This window comes from Liolophura sinensis, chromosome 6 (assembly GCF_032854445.1).
Source record: "Liolophura sinensis isolate JHLJ2023 chromosome 6, CUHK_Ljap_v2, whole genome shotgun sequence".
NCBI classification, from domain to species: domain Eukaryota; kingdom Metazoa; phylum Mollusca; class Polyplacophora; order Chitonida; family Chitonidae; genus Liolophura; species Liolophura sinensis.
In genome coordinates, this window is record NC_088300.1 from 43013648 (window position 1) to 43031810 (window position 18163).

General features: G+C 38.6%; 1 protein-coding gene across 1 annotated transcript; it reads right to left on the reverse strand.

Moving 5' to 3' along the window:
- Window positions 1–383: 383 nt before the first annotated feature.
- LOC135467796 (serine/threonine-protein kinase greatwall-like) lies at window positions 384–15044 on the reverse strand. The gene is made up of 14 exons (XM_064745650.1): window positions 14898–15044; window positions 14337–14392; window positions 12804–12904; window positions 12067–12158; window positions 11432–11571; window positions 10724–10812; window positions 9988–10100; window positions 7456–8706; window positions 5808–5978; window positions 5155–5314; window positions 4563–4676; window positions 3660–3761; window positions 3069–3179; window positions 384–2517 (listed from the first exon to the last, which is right to left on the reverse strand). Exons 1-14 carry the CDS (start codon window positions 15000–15002, stop codon window positions 2471–2473), a joined length of 2652 nt encoding a protein of 883 aa, XP_064601720.1. The 5' UTR covers window positions 15003–15044; the 3' UTR covers window positions 384–2470.
- Between the last annotated feature and the right edge of the window lie 3119 nt (window positions 15045–18163).

Below are 18163 nucleotides of genomic sequence, written 5' to 3' on the forward strand. Positions count from 1 at the left end.
TATCTAGCGCTGCTTTACTGTGACGACTTACCAAAGGCAAGTAAGCTGCCCCGCCCGAGCCATTATACTGATACGGGTCGACCAGTCGTTGCACTATCCCCTTCATGCTGAACGCCAAGCGAGGAAGGTACAACTTCCTCTTTTAAAGTCTTAGGTGTGACTCGATCAAGGATTGATCCTGGATCTACCGGTCCTGAAGCGGATGCTCTACCAACTGTGCTATCTGGGCCATTAGGAATATTAGGCATGAGTGGACTCAACTGTACAGCCTTCAAAGCTGACACTAGTGGTTCATACCCTGACAGAATACTGGAATGACCATTATGTTGGTGTACAATGTCCGTTCATGGGACTAACAAAATTACTACTCAAGACTGTGCATATAGTATTTATATCTGTCAAAGATCTTTATTAACAACCCCTTTCATACATATGAAGTGACTGACGTTTTCCCTATAACTTTTATACATACATCAAGATCTCATGACATCATCATAGTGTGATGATAAATGTACATTCACTTTAAAATTTTAATTCATTCTACCCAAAAGGAGCGTGATTATTCACTTCAATACTTTAACGAAAAAGAGCGATTTACATAATATAATATCATTACAGGTTAAGGATTCTTCAGCAGCTTTAAGTTGCTGTAAAAAAAAATCTGTACCTTAAAAGCAGAACTAGTGTCAATTATTAACTAGTTTTACGTAGGGTAGCAAAGATACAATAATTTAAACCCTTGCGAAGACAACGGATGACTACACTGACGATTTAACATAAAATTTGTCATTTCTAAAACATTTTATCCTAAATAGCACAATAAGATGTATGACAAATTTATACACTTTACTTGCTAAAAATTTAAAAAGGAGACCATTTAAAATACAATCAACAGAGTTGTTTACCGTGATGCAGGATATAACAGCTGATATGTATACAAAAACTTTGCACAACCTTTAAAAGGACAGAAGACATGTAGCTGACAATTATGGCATATAACGCATATACTCTAATATCACAGGCAATAATACCTTCTGGGTTATCTTTAATATTTATACATGAATACAAGAAAGATTTCCACAATGTTACTAGCATGTGGTACACACCACGGTACATGTACACTGCTTAAACCTGTTTTCATGGTCTGTCAAAAAATAAATAAATAAATATTTGGATGTTTTAAGGATACAATTTTAGCCCTGTTCTGTACACTGTTGCTGAAATTACACTAAAACTTTAATCTCAAGCTAATATCTGAACAGTAATTAATATTTTACATATTTATACATGAATCCACAACCAGACAATCATATGAGAAATGCCGCAATACACGTTTCAAGTTAGTAATTAATGCTATTTGCTCTTTTAAACTTACTTATTCTATAGAACAAAACACTTTTAGATTCACGTCTACTTTCAAAAACCATGGCAGTAATGTAGATATCACACTCCAAATAAAAATGTAGTTATGTGCACAAAAAATTAGGAAGGCTGTACGAAACTGACGAAGCTTGTCAATATTTACGGACCAAATACATGCTGATACAATAATACATTACCATTAGATAGCACCACTAGTCACATCTGATTGAAGAATGGTCTATTTGATACAGAATCACAACGTGATAAAAATATCAGTCAATAAAATACCATACAACACTAGCACTGGATCCACAGCACCAAACATAAATGTCTTTCTCAACCACACACTCCTAACTAGCATATGATGGCTAAAATGTATGTCTATATTCTTTGTATATGCAATGAAATGTTTTAGAAAACGATATTATACAACAGAACAAGAAATGTATATGTTAAGAGGTTTAGGGACCTTATCAGTATGTGATTATCGCTGCCCACTCAAACCACTGAATAAGGCACGGATCTCTGATCTCAACATCTGGATCTGACCTCAGCACCATATGACCACACCTAGGATCTGATCTCTTATCTCAACAGCACATGACATCTAAGATCTGACCTCAGCAGCTCACACCCTCATTTAGGATCTGACCTCAGCAGCGCACAATAACATCTAGGATATGATCTCTGACCTGAACTGCACATGACAACGTCTGCAGCACATGACAACATTTAGGACCTGACCTCTTTCAGCATATAAAAACATCTAGGATCTGACCTTTTCCCTCAACAGCATATGAGAACATCTAGGATCTGACCTCAACACCACATGGCTGACTTAGGATATGATCTCTGCAGCACATGGATACTTCAGAATCTGATCTTACTAGCACATGGATATTTAAGGATTTAACCTCTAACCTCTCCAGCACATGGATATGCATGTATACTCAGCCAAACCTCACCAGAATATATATATACATGTATGTGTATCCAATCTGACTACAGCTCCAGGCTGACTTCAAGAACAGTCTGCTGTGCTAGGCTGTGACCACATCAGTACATCAGGTCTGCCTATCCATCTGAACTCACTGCGGTTCACAGCGGCTTATGGAATCACTGCTGAAACTTTCAGTTGCTGCTCTGAATTACGCGCTGAAACATCAAAGAAGAGCACTATTACATCGCAAATCAAAACTGAATGTAATAAATGAACTGAACGTAGTTTGCTAGCAGCAAAGTAACCTCCTACTTTCAGACAATATAAACCCAGCACGGAAAGGAACTATGTAACATTTATCAGATTTAATAGCACAAATTTGATGGCTCTGGTGTCAATGAACAATTCTTCTACTTCTGAGTTTACCTGCAGCTGGGTTTCTAATATCTGACAAACCACTAATACTCCTGCTGAATACTTGTACTTCATTCATAACCATGCATCTGCCTTTTATACACTTTATCAATCATTTGAGAGTTTTACAAATATAATGAACCCGGTTTCTGCCCACCATAATGCTGGCCGCCGTTGTATAAGTGAAATATTCTTGAGTATGGCATAAAACACCAATCAAATAAATAAATAAATCAAGTATAATGAATGGCTATATTTGGTCTAATTACACATACATGCCACCTGTGTTTAACTTTATACAAAACAATATCATAACTTTGAAAACTGAGATTGATGCCACTATAACAAGTACCTTGGAAGTAGGAGGTGTCTGTGTTATCATCAGGCTGAGGCATAAATGGGGGTTCCATATCCAGCAGATGAGACCAGTCCAACTCTGAGAATAGTGGCATAGTCTTCAGATCTGGAGAGGACACGTAAACCATATTATAGGAAATGAACTCAATAGAACTTCAAAATATAATATCTTCATGAAAACCTTAAAAGAAGTCAGTCAAAAATGTGTACTCTTTCGTTCTTTTCTGTAGCTGCTTCTGTATAATTGTGCTCAGAAAAGGAGTGGTATTGCACAAGCAATCTGTACCGGCAGTGAATGGTGTGTTTTTACCCAGCTTGGAACTGACTTGTGTACGTGGGAAACCATCCCTATTCTCACAGGTACAGATTTAAATGCTCTACAAGAGTAAATGAAAATTTGTAGGTCTATATTGTAAAGTATGTAAAAGACAAATGTGTCCATACTTTACCAATAATATTTGTTTCTTTCACACACTTTGTTCAATGAAATTGATGCATACAATCTGAACGAGCCATAAAAAACGTGAAATGTACTTTAATTTCACTTTTTAGTTGGATTATAAAAACAGTTGGTCTCACAGCTGACCTCTGGCTGTAGTTCTCAATTTGGGGTCATGTGTGAGTAAGGATGAGATGGCTTGTGTGGCGTTCTCTGACAATGCTTCATCTTCCTCGGGCCACGGAATATCTAACAAAATAAATAGCGCTCTCTGAGCTAAACAATATAAATAGTGCTCTCTGAGCTAAACAATATAAATAGTGCTCTCTTACTGACCTGCTACAGAGGATGACTAAAACTAAAAACAATGCAAAACTTAAAGTGCAGCTTGATAAAGGATGAGTGACTGGTGCCGATAATGGGGAATTCATATATTTTGCGTTGAACTGCTCAAAAGGTGACAGGTCACTTTGTCAGTTGTTTAAAAGTACTCATCAATGATTCGGAAAGAAATGGCACCTGTTTTAGTACTGCTCACGGTAGGTGCGAAAGTAAACTTCTCACGCAGTGATAATCCATCCCCCATTGTTTTAATGTCTGATCCAGGTCACGAGGATTAGCGACACCGCAGGAAACAAAGGAGGATTAAAGGCACCCATGATGATACCTGTTTGACATGCTTGAATAATTTTGGCCATATTTTATCTTGGAAAATTTTAAGATTTTAAGATTTGTTTTTCAGTATTCTCTTAAATACGCGCAAATTAATTCCCACGAACATATTTTTGGAGAAAATCTGCGAAAAATAAATTCCAGCGAATAATAAGTACTTTACAGTAATACCTACCCAAAATCCTCTCTAAGACTGCATATTTGTATGCCACATTGTGTACATATATACACTACATGCAGTTGTAATCATATTCTCAATGAAACTCCCATTGAACTGATATCCAAACTTGATATCTGATAAATCACAGGTGCAAAGTGTAAAGACCAAAAAATGTAGACACAGATTACGGCCAAAACATTGAAGAGCTAGCCTCTCACCTCTGTTAAGAATATTCTGAAAGATAAGTTCTGGAGTGGAGTCACAGAATGGTGGGACTCCTGTGAGGAATTCAAACAGACAAACTCCAAGGGCCCACCAGTCAACACCGGGACCTGGAACACATGGGAAATAATGTACACGACTGTAGCACTAAATCTCACTTTAGTCAACATATTGTCACAGGTGATACCTTGATACATTCTGGCACAAGAATATACACCTGTTACAAGACCGAATTGCACATAATAATGACATCTTTAACTATATATACAGATGTTTTTTTATGAGTTGAACACAGACACCAGATGTACCAGCAAGTAGTACCATAATGCCTTCATCATCAACAGATACATGTACTGGCTTAGCACTGAACAAACACCATAACGTCACCATGTAAAATGTAAGCAAACTTGTAACCAAATTAAAATCAGCAAGCTGCCAAAAGTTAGCATTTACAGAACATGGACAGTCATATATATACATGAGTAATGACGCATGAATGAATGAATGATTGTGACTTACTGCCACGTTGGCAATATTGTAGCCATAGTGTGTCGCAACTGGCAATGACCCATGTGATTTGTTACTGACCGTGGCCTTGCTGTAGTAAGAGTTCAGGGGCTAGGTAGTCAGGCGTTCCAAGAATCCTCTTGTCCTCATCCATCACTCCTCTGCGAACACTTTTGGGGGTCCTGAAGGGGGTCTTCTTACAGGCACCAATAGGGGTCTTTGGTGTCCAAAAACTTGTACACTTATTAAACAGTTTAGAATCACATTAGTTAATACATCTGCATATACATGTATCTATATACAACAACAAGCAAGGCTACATATATTACATTGTGCAAAGGAGCAATATATACATTAAAAGCAAATTACATGTGTGTCGAATAAAAGTGAACAGCATAGTTCTGCCCAAATCCATGTACCTTAAGCATGATATGTAGATATAGATCAAAGCAAAGCATGTTCATGTACATGAACGCAATAAATTGCCTATAATTTCAAGGAATTTTTCAACTAATCACCCTGCTACATTGGATTAAAGTTCGTGAAAAACTGTGAAATTTTAGGTGATTATTAGGTGTTCATATACACATGTACAGGTAGCTTTACAATGCTTGTCACGATCAAATACAGTTCAAACGACAAGGCAATTTATTTGTGCAGGTGAACAATTCCACGAAATTACAGGTGATTTACTGTATGTGTTAGTAATTGTGGTCGCTTAAGTTTTAACCAACCCGTGAAGGCCAGGAGGCGTCTGGAGTCATAGCTACCACAGCTGATAAAGACTTAGGCAGAGGCCTGACGGGTGAGTGGCAGTGAGGCTGATTGCAGAATCGAGCTCTCTTCTGTATGGTGGTGGGTATGGGGGCGGGCATTGGGGCATCACACACCTTCTCTTCTTGTGTCTGGAAGCAGACATGGTTATTAACAAGCACAAGAAAGCTCACAGGATTATATCAAGCATACTGCAGGGACAGCTTCCCCAAACCACTTTGGGCCAAACAAAACTTTCATCATCTTGACAAAACAAAATATTTGATTCTGGGTGTTCAGATTTGATTTGTTTAGAGATTGTACTATCAGAGCACAGAATTTCATGCATATATTTCAGAGTTCACTTCCTTACATTTTTACACTACAGCTCAATGCTCTTTGCATAATGCAAGTAATTAAATTCCCCAACCAACTCAGCCATTTTTATAGGATGAATATGTATTTAATATTTCTTCTCTACAGAATATGACTCTTGCCATACTCAAGCATTTTTTTACTTATGTAATGGCAGTCAGTTTCATAGACTCAGCCAATGAAAGGCCTGATCGGTTATCTCGGGCATATGAATTTGCACGTCACAACAGGCAAACCAATAAGGGAGTTTTAAGTTCGAGCTCTTTTGTTGCAAAGGGTAAAAATAGTCCTTCTGTATCACTTTTTGCCGAAAATGTTAGACAATTTTTGTTGACATTAATTTACATATTACCTGTCTCGCCATGTTCTGTATACACAAATGACACTGTTCACAAATGCTTAGCACCTTAATTGCTTCCATCGTTCGTTTACACTATGTAAGTGAAACTTTTTTCAGGTGACCATCTTGTAGTAATTTAATCCAGTCCAAAAGTTGCCTAACATTTCTGGCAGGTCACATGATAACACCTTTTCCCTCAAATATGTTGTTGTGCATTAAAATTTCCCAATTGTGAGCCTCTTCCCAAAATCTATGGATTATGCCCTGGGTTGGTGGTACTTGCTTTTCAACAGCTAAGACAGATGGGGTGTGACCTTGACACGGAATTTGTAGAATCCTCTGATCTTAATGTTCATGGAGCCTTGGTGACAATAAAATGTGTGTGTGGGTGTTTGGATATCTGTGCATCACACATGGGAAAAATCAATGTACAACCACAGTAAACTGCCATATGGTGTAGGTCTGTGTTAAAATCATTCATCACATAAAACCGATTGCCACTGTAGAGATGAAAAATTCCTGAGCATGGCAAAAGACAACACTTAATCAACAGGTATTAAAGCCATCACCCAAGACAAAGTTTTAGATTCCAAGCACCAAACACCATGAATATATGGCCTTCTCAAGATAATGATTATGTGCACATCCAAATTCACATCAATGACAGAATTGTCAATCTCAGAGTTCCTCAATTCATGTTAAATTCAGCATTACACAGCTTATGAATAAAAAGAACCACAAAAGTCTGAGGGGTCTGATACAAGAACAAACAATTACACATTAAATTTAATGGAAGAACAATGAATTAGGATTTTAAAATTGCACTTAAGTGGCTGTCAATGATATCACAGACTATTCATTCCAAACACTATATTTAATGCTGGGATGGTCCATTTATATATGCATACACATACCCCCTCAGGTAGGTGAATCTGTATGGGCACATGTAGATTGTGCTCTGGGCTGACTTCACTGGCTCTCTCTGTAGGGGGTGAGGTGTCTGTCAGAGCCCTGCCCATCGGCTGGTCCCCTGGAGTCGCTACACTCTCCACACTACCCCTGTGTTCTCTCAGGGGTGTGCAGGTATTCTTCATGGAGTAACCCCTATCCCAGTTCAGTTTTCTCTCGGGAGGAAGGGGGCTCTGGAAGCAGTCATTGTTATCACCGATATCCCGTCGGACATCGGCCATCATCTCGACAGCTCCATCACATGGCCCCTGAGAACTGACCAGCATGTCCACTGGCTTGTCATCCACTGACAGGATACGCTTTTTAGCACGTTGTCCACTGTCTACCTGTAACCGATCAAACACGCCAGTCATGCCCGTGTGGCTGGCAGACTCCGTGTCTACCTGGAAAAACCCTCGTTTCCTGGTACCTGAGCCTGGGTGTGGACACGTCTCTTCATCATCCTCGTCCGACAGGTAACTGTACAGTGACTTGTCTGATGTGCGACTAGAACACCGTGGGGATGACAACAGGTCAGACTTTGCTTGAGCAATAAACGCGTTTTTGGTTTTGGGGAGAGGGCTGTGTAAAAAACCGATGACATCATCATTCTCCTCTGAGTAAGACCCATCTCTCATGCTACGCAGGTTGCGTGCCGCATACGATGTCCACAGTGACTCATTGGTCCTGTGCAGCTGTGGAGTGTTGTCTGTGATGCTCTCCTGTTTGGCGGGGGCCTTCAGATGGCTATCACAGTGTGGAGAGGAGATCACCTCACTCTCGTGAGACTTTACGTTTGAGAAGAGGAATCTCATTTTCTCACTGCCTGTTAGGTTAAGGCTGTGGTGCAAGGCAAAGTTACTTTCCTTAAACACATCATCCTCACCAGCAGTGCTGTCACCTGGCTGTCTGCCTTCTTCTCGGTTTTGGGTAGAGGTCTTGGCTGCATTACCTAGGACACCATCACTGGCAGTAGAGCTGAGCCAGTTCATAGAATCCAGGAGTGTGGGAGTCAAGCTTTTAACAGGAGGGGTCATTTGATTGACTAGAGACTGCCGTGTACTACGGTCATGGGAGGCTATCATCTTCTCTAGACTTCCTCTGGGGGTACCGCCTAAACAGGGGCTTCTACTCACATGGGAACGTAAAGCCCTGCTGCCCTGAGAGCCAGCCCCGGACCCTCGTATCTGCTTCACCTTAGCATTGTGGGGGATGGTCTGAAACAATACAAACTCAAATTTTCAAATTTCAAAAAGCAGTTTAACCATATTTAAGGCAGGAGTAAATCTAGCTCTGAGATCGGGTGGTTATGTTCCCAGCTCAGTTTCTGAATTGATACATTCCCTTAACTCAAACTCAGCCCTGTTGCCTACGCTGTCCTCAAAGTGTCAAAGCTGTACACTATGAAAAGAGGTTTTCTGTAATCTTCAAATATTTCTGAATTTATATCACCTCAGGAAGAAGGAATATGCAGGAAGAATAAAAACCATAACATTGCAAATAACACCAATGTGACAGATGCTTCCGCTTAGACAGCAGAAGAGCTTTGCAAACCACCATTTTTTAAAACATGTAACTAGGGCAGACTTTCGATGGTGTACATCTTCTTGGTTTCAATCCAACATTCCATGAGTTTATCTTTTTTAGAGCAGCGAAGAGTGAGGCCAACTCAAATTGTCTATAATTGTCTAAGCTGTCTATGCACAAGGTACATTTGTGTTCATTGTGACATTATGGTCTTTAACGCCTACATGAAGGTGATATGAAGTTAGAGTTAGTGTACAAAAGAACCACATTTTTGTAGCTTTGACATCTTGAAAGCAGCACATTCGAAACACCCAGTTTCGAGTTTGTGAATGGAAGAGTACATGGCCTACTTTCACAAAACTTAGCGAATCATGATTTTGGTAATTATTTTTATTGTCTATTATACCTGCAACGGCAACCTTTCACGAATGTGCATACACTTTAACTACTAGCATAAAAACAACAGAATAGTTATTATTTCCTTGCCATTATTACATCAACTTATTCTCTGTATAAGATCACATCCTATCGGCCGTAAGTGGGAAGGTCTGCTAGCAACCTGCGGACTTAAAAAAGTCCGTTGCTCAGTTGGTTAGTGTGCTAGTGCACCGTATTGACCCAGGAGTCTCTCACCAATGCGGTTGCTATGAGTTCAAGTCCAGCTCATGATGGCTTCCTCTCCAGTCATACATGGGAAGGTCTGTCAGCAACCTCCGGATGGTAGTGGGTTTCTCCCGAGCTCTGCCCGGTTTCCACCCACTATAATGCTGGCCGCTGTCGTATAAGTGAAATATTCTTGAGTACGGTGTAAAACACCAATGAAATAAATAAATAAATAATAAAATTAGAAGTCATCTAGTTCAACTTAAGTTCACAGTTTCAACAAAGTTTGTCCAGTGGTGCAACACTTTGGTAAATACAAATCCTAGTGAGAACTCAGTGGTGCTGGAAGACTTCATTATATCACATACAAAAGCCAGTGAGCTTGCTAGTGAGAGAATCTGTCCTGGGGTCCTGTAATCTTGCTGGTTTGAGGCCACTAGACCCCCACCTGGGGTCATTAATGTCTCCTGGCGGATAACCTCTGCAAAATCAACATACACAAAATTAACATGAAAGTTAATGTGAACAACAGTCCCTTTACGGTGCAGAAAAACAGAATCAAAAAGACCACACTTATTCTCTCCTTACAGTAGGGACATCTGGAGGTTACGGGCAAACACATGTGCATGTACTGATCCTATAACCATTCTGAGCCTGTCCTTCTAACTCATAATAATGTCCTTCATACATTTATTTATATGATTGGTGTTTTACGTCGTACTCAAGAATATTTCACTTATACGACGGCAGCCAGCATTATGGTGGGTGAAAACCGGGCACAGCCCGGGGGAAACGACCATCCACAGGTTGCTGGCAGACCTTCCCACTTACGGCCGGAGAGGAAGCCAGCGTGAGTTGTACTTGAACTCACAGCGACCGCATTGGTGAGAGATTCCTGGGTCATTACGCTGCGCTAACCAACTGAGCCATGGAGGCCCCGTGTGTCCTTTATACATGTATATCTGATAAAATACCCATGACAGCTTTCACCCATACTGAATAATCATGAAGCAGGGAATTCTCTGATTGAGACTGAGATTTCCAAAGAAAAAATGTGAGCTCATGTGAAGTGTGTGAAAAAACCCCCCACTATAATTAACTTACCAGGTTTTAATGTGATTTTTGAGAGGCCAAAGTCAGAGAGCTTGAGGTGGCCAGTCCTGGAGATTAGCATGTTGTCTGGTTTGATGTCCCTGTCAATCATAGCATTTCCTCACATAATGGAAAAGGCATGGAGAAGTTGAAAATCTGGCCACTCAAGAGAGACCAAGGTTTTGAGAATTCAAAGTAGCCAGCATGTAATTTTGTGATATGGAATTCTATGTTTATGAATTATAATGTCCGCTGTCATTAAAGGATACATGAAAAGGAACTACAAAACAAAGATAATGTTTCGATGCCAATGAAGAAAATCATACCCTGGAATTTTTGTCAATAAAAAAATCACTTTGGGAATATTTTTATACCTGGTTATTACCCCTCTATATTATGCATATTTTCTGTCAGAAATCAGATTTTTTCAGAAATTACGTCATCATTGATCTTGCTTGGAACTTGGTGAACACCCCCATGAAGTGCCCTTAAACGGCCTTAAGAAAACTGTACTTTGAAGCATTTTTACCTCCCAAAGTGAAAGTTGAAAAATTTGTTTGTACTGTTATGTCAGATTACACATGATAATCTGCACAGTAAGAAATAAAACCAAAACATTTCATGTATCTGTCAATAGTTAATATCAGATTTTAACACATCAAAATTTAATAAAAGACACACAATTAACAGCAAATGAACTCTAGAGTTGAGTTGACTTACCTGTGAATGATGCCTCGTTTGTGCAGGTATTCCAGAGCCAGAGCTACCTCAGCAGCATACAACACAGCCATGTCCTCGTCAAAAAACCCACAGATTGTCAGTAAGCTCTTCACATCCCCTCCGATTAGGTACTCCATAATCTTGGTAGATGAATTGCAAAATAAGAAAATAAACCTATTTACAGCTGTAGAACTAGACAGAATTTCCAATTTATTTACAATGTTTGTACAAATATGACATCAATGTACAATAAATTTTCATCAAATACAGATATTATTGCATGTACTTAATGGAAATGAACAGGTCATTGAAATATATACATAACCACATTACTCCCACATCTACTTCTACATCCAGTTGGGGAGTTGGAGCTCTTTTATCCTACACAGTCCTACTGTGTCATGTGACTTGTGAAACATGTTAGGAAACCTTTGTTGACATTACTTTACCGATCACCTGTCTCACCATGTTCCAGTTCACATTCATGCAGCTACAATTTATTCATGAATTAAAAAAATATAAATTTCATTTGCATACAGGCACATGAGGCAGTCCATTTACTCAAGCTGTAAATCACGGCTACAAGGCTCGCTGGCTGATACACTGCTTGAAGAAGACCTTTAACTAAAGCTTACCAGGTAGATGTTCTGTTTTGACTGAAAAGAGTAGTAGAGCTTCACAATAAAAGGACAGAAAGTTGAGGCCATGGCATCCCTTTCGGCTTTCACTGAAATCACGAATATTTCAACTTTTTTTGACTTCAGTCAGGTTAATGATTGAAAAAAAGCAGACTGCCTGTAGGAAAAACACCAGCCTTTGTCAAGCACAGGGCAAACCCCCTGACCTAAAACTGCAGTCAAGATCAACAGACGCTAGATTTCAGCAAGCAGCTTTAATCAGTTGCAAAGGTGAGAGCAACCTTTTTAAAGCTAAAAACCATACGAAGGCCTCACTCAAAGAAATGAATTTTTTCTGTTATATATATATATTTACATGTACAACAGTATTTGTGCATTGACAACTACTGTTAATACATGCACAGTAGGCTTTCAAGTTGTTACTGAAATGCTATTTGATATCTTTTGATGAATTCATGTCTTTCATTATATCATCAATTACCCCTAATATTCAGTGTGAAATGACATGTAACAATTGCATGTTCCAAATTGTGAGGCCTATCCTCTACTCTACACATTGTCAATATTACAGTCCCAGAAAACATATTTGTTCAGAGATACGCAGCTGTGTGTCATGGCTTATAAAAATCCACATTATAATGTAATACATTCTTTTAGTTTTGAAGTACATGTAGAAACCCTGTACATATAGTTTTAACAGTTAGGTTGAATCACGAAGAGTAGGAAAGTCTCACCCTGTTCCACAACATTCTTGTTAATTAGGTCCGCCTTCTTGAGCACCTTGATGGCGTACACCTTGTCAGGACGTGACTTTTTATGGCCCAAGAACACTTTCCTGAAAAATGCAACATAAACAGAGCTGATGCTCAGAAAGCATGTGTTTTGATATCACATGGTCTACATATACATCTTTCTATGGAATCCACGTCACTTACAACAAGCTTAATATGCATGTTTAGACAAATAATGCAATACAAGTCAGCAAAAACCAGACCAATTAAAGAATATTCCACAATACACGTATACTAAGTAAGTAAATACTGTATTTCACCCGGAGTTTAGCACTTTTCAAGTGACATGATTTTGTAGCATCTGATCAATTTATTCACTGTATGGGCCTCATAAGAGTTTTTTGTGAACACTGATTAATTTCTTAAGTGTTGACATCAAAATTATCATTTGAAGATCTTTATGTGCTTATAAAAGTCCATTCAAAACACAACAATCTGTTTAACATCAACTCATATATCACTATTTGCATAAAACAACACAATATTTGTGACAAAGTAAAATTATTTTGGAATAAAAAATTAATTAAAAATTTTGATTTCCATATCATTTTTTTAACATCTGTTGTATAATATCTATGTTAAATATCCTTCCTGCATGAGGGCCCCAGGTATGATGAAAATAACCAGTTCAGCCTTGAGGCTCTAATCTAAAAAAATCCTATTATATTTTGCCTCTTGTATCCTCTGAAAGTTAAAGTTTATGCATACGTGAAATTTGGCAGAAAATGTCCATAATTTATACACCACAACAGCGGATCCATGAAAACCACACCCGAAATAAAGAGAACATACTTAACATATCAAGAGAGCATAAAGAGTTTTCTAAATTTTCCACTTAATCATCCACCCAAACTAATACACAAAACAGGCCTATTATATCGCTCTAGGGCTATAACAGATATTCTTGAGAATTTCTAACAACACCAGTATTAAATAGATCACTTAAAGTTTATTATTTATGTCAGTCACTTGTCTTTAGGTGTTCAGTGGAACAAACTATGACATTTTCAAAAAACACAGGTGGGGTGCACAGATGGATACATGAGTATTAATAAACATGGTCATAATTTATACTTGTAAATGATGAACAGCAAAAGATGTACATGCTTTAGTTAATATTTTTGCCTTATCAAATAATTAAGTAATTACTGATCATCTTATGTATGTTGTACACGTTTGGTGTCAAATAAAGATTATTACCAGGCTTTAATCATTGTGCTATGGTTAGTATAAACACAGATATCGCCGAGTCCAAATATGCAGATACATGTATCTGAATTCATGAAACCATAGTTCAATTAAATTAAATGTTGAGGTCTCAAAGGGCTGGTAAAAATCAGAAATTGTTGAAAATTTACCTCAATGTTTAATTTAAGTGAACCAGATACCAGTTGGAGACTCATGATGTTTTGCTGGCAATGCAGACTGATCTATAAAACCAGAAATGTTATGTAGTGGAATACTAAAATGTACTACCCAAATGCTCCCCTGCTGATGGGTTTATCCAAGGTAAAGTCATCAATTGTTGGAGCCTGCAAGTAAAGCAAAAACAACACCTGAGGAAATCATTGACAACTCCTACCTGGCTTTAATTAGCCTACATAAGATGAATTCTTCTCAGTATCTCCTTATTCTAAAAATGTATGCAATGATGTACTCAACGACAAATCACGGATGAAGAATTACTGACACAAAATTTACACGCCAGTGGCATACATGTCCGCCGTGTTTATTCTGCTGTGTCAAAATTAATGGGACTCCAAATAACAGATGTTCTACAACAACAACAAGTTGAACAACAGCAACAACAACAGATCATTGCACTCGACAATTTGTTGCTGTGATTGTATAGATGGTCATGTGAGATCAAAAGTCCGAGAAATATATTAAATAATGAACCTTGAAATGAAGAATAACGAAAGACAATATCACCGGTAAGCCTTTCTTTCAATGTCATTGTGTGACAGCGAATCGCCACTTTCAGTTTTCAATAACGACTACTGGTATGACTTCAGTCAGTTCACAAGCGACTTTTACCTTTGACGAAATTTCCGATTGCGAATCATCTGAATGCTGCGATTCACTCCTTTCTCTTTGCACTGCTGGTGGCGCATTTTCATCGTTTGTGTCGATAAAATCCATTACAGCTGTGTAATACTGTGTTCAACTCATGTTGTTACAAACCCTTCACATTCAGAAAAACCGCCATCACGCGAGGAGTTTCACTCGGTCGCCTCCGGCATCTTTCGGAATAGCACAGCGGAAAATCCCGAACATACGCGAACAATATCAGGTGAGTAAATACTCGAAATTTGGGGACATAAATATGAAGAGCAAACCAAAATTTTGAACAATTATAATTATTACTTACTTCACGTTAAGGCAACTACATACATCCTACAGAGGCAGAAAAATGTAATATTTGCCTAATGCTCTCATTTATAGCCTACTAATTAAATCCTATAGAATGAAGAACCTAAGTCTATAACATTATGTTGGATACATGCGTAAGGGTAATTACATAATACTATCACGGTCATGCTATAAAGTGTTTATAAAGTAATTAAATATACCAAAATGCATAGAACTGTCTAAAATCTTATCTTTCTACTTTGTCATATCAAGTACAGGGCACGTGTCAGCCGTATCATACGATCGATCAATACGACGAAGTGAAAATGAAGTAAAATCGTAAGACCTTCATACTTGTCAGTCAGTAAAAACAGCCATGAAAACTGATATCCAGGTGAATCGTCCATCGTAAAGAGTTTAATTTATGGCAATTAGCATTTGATAGGTACAGTTGTAAGCACGATTTGTTCCCGCTAAAAACTTCTCTGTTGCAGAGATCCTTCCATATATATATATATATATATATATATATATATATATATATATATATATATATATATATATATATAGTATGCAAACCTCCTGTGTAAAATCCGATGGAGATAGCGGGAGATGGATTTGAACACGTGACCTCTATGTTTGAAGATAGATATCTGTATATAGGCCTCTACAAAACCATATAGGTAAACCTAATCAGTCGCAGTTTTTTATGGCTAATAATATTGACAGGGCAGGGATTGGTCAAATTTCATCATTAATTGAATTGGAGTTTAATAAAACTGGACACCATTACATAAACGTCAAAGGCAAGAAAGCCTTCTTCAGTTTCACTACATACAAGGGTTACGGCATTCACGGGATGTTCCGTTGTTCATATAGAGTTGCTTGAATTTCTCCTTAATAACATCTAGGAGAAATTCGGGGAAATTTGGAAGCTTTGTGTCATCGCTTCGTGCCATTCTAACATCATTTCCTGCCATCATGCCATCGCTGAGCATCATCGTGCCATTACTACGTGAAATCGCTTGGCGATGATGGTGCGACGATGGCCTCATCTGCCTTCCACGGGGAAACCATATATCAACAGTGTATAGGTATTCCGATGGGTACAAACTGTGCCCCTCTTTTGGCTGATCTATACCTGTTCTTGTATAAATACGACTATATGCAGAAACTATCAAGGAGTTATCCTCACAAGACCAAATCTTTCTCATTCACTAAACGGTGTATCGATGATCTGCTAGCTTTAAGCAATCCGTATATACAAAAGCTGTGGAAGACATATATCAACCTTCGCTGGATTTAAAGATAACCCCACACTCTCCAGATGGTACATCTTTTCTGAACCAGCATTTGTGCAAAAACCTGCGTTGATTAGTGGTAAAAAAAATACCGGAATATTAAATCATATGTACGGTATCAAATTCAACTCTTAACCACGTAATCTATGATAACTCGTTCTCATAGTAACTTAAATTTTTTTAATTTGAATTTTTTATTATAAATGTATACATTGTGCATAACATACATCATCAATCATATATTAATAATTATTAATCAGTATATGGGTATACTCGTGACGTCAGTCACATGTTCTTCTGCACAGTGGTGGAAGTAAATAGCATGTATACGTCATATATAGGTAAGCATGTATGACTTGACCTATTTGTCAGACAGTTGATGTGTTAGCCGAGGCGAACATGCCCAGACTTGCCATCCTGCTCAGCCTGTTCGAACACGCCAAACAGTACTGCTGTTCAGCCTACACTATACAGCCACAAATGCTCATGGATGTAAACTGTCCAGTATTGCTCAACACGCCTGCGAGCCGAATGCTGCTTGCCCCAACAGGCCCAGGCACGTCGTCTCACAATACTATATATATGCAGCCCAAAAGCACGGATCAACCACACACGTCGAAAACCTGTACAAGGCTACACTAGTTGCCTGGGAAACGCTTATACGGCGCTATTTACCTAGAATCTGGCCTCGTCACTTTGGTATATACGACATTACAGGTACACACACATCTTCCCTCAGATGTTACCCTGACAGGCCCAGCTAAATATTACATTTAATAACGATACCGTTAAATGAGTTATGAGGACATATACACGCTTGGAAGAACACCGAGGTTATCTCCCCTACCCCACTCTCTTTTTTACCGTTAGCATGGGCATAAATTGCCGAGAAAATTTTTCTTACTGTTTCCCAGTCGTTTGCATGAACACTTCTAGTGAGACAAATGCTGTGGGATGTTATTTAGACTCAGAAATGTATATCCAATCTACTTATTATAATAATACCGCATAAAGAGAGAATTTTTTATGTGTATAAGACAGAAAACTCCAGTGGGCCTATAATATATAAATATTATCTTTGTTCAGAAATCACCGATATGGCTGCCATTCTACCGCCAGGAGGCCTCCATGAGATTGTCTTCTCTTTTGACACCACTGGTTCAATGAGTGGCTGTATTAACAAGGTCAAAAATCGACTCCAAGACATGATGCAGCGTCTACAAGCTGACATTCCTGGCATCAGAATTGCCGTGTTTGCCCATGGTGATTACTGTGACGAAAGCGTCTACGTCACAAGACATATAAACTTCACCAATAACATCGGCCATCTTTGCCAGTTTGTAAAAGAAACCAAAGCCACGCACGGGGGAGATTTTGAAGAATGCTACGAACTTGTGCTGAGGCAGGTACAAACCATGTTGTCATGGACACCGGCATCTCAACGTTCATTGGTCATGATCGGGGACGCCACTCCTCACGAGGCAGGCTATCATCTAAATGTCCAAAACATTGACTGGAAAACAGAGGTCAAGGCCTTGAAAGGCATGGTGAGTCCATGATAATTAACATTTTTATATGTTTCTTTCATATGGGACCCGCTGAACTTTAAGATTGCCATGCTATTTTAGACAAATACCCTCTGTCTTTAAT

Bases quoted from the DNA above. Each gene is read 5' to 3' on its own strand.
- LOC135467796 (XM_064745650.1), bottom strand. From the start codon at position 15,002: ATGGATTTTATCGACACAAACGATGAAAATGCGCCACCAGCAGTGCAA. The intron at 12,905-14,336 runs GTAGTACATTTT...TGCATTTTTCAG, and splicing joins ATCAGCAGGGGAGCATTTGG to GAAAGTGTTCTTGGGCCATA. The intron at 12,159-12,803 runs GTGAGACTTTCC...TCGTGATTTCAG, and splicing joins CAAGAATGTTGTGGAACAGG to TGAAAGCCGAAAGGGATGCC.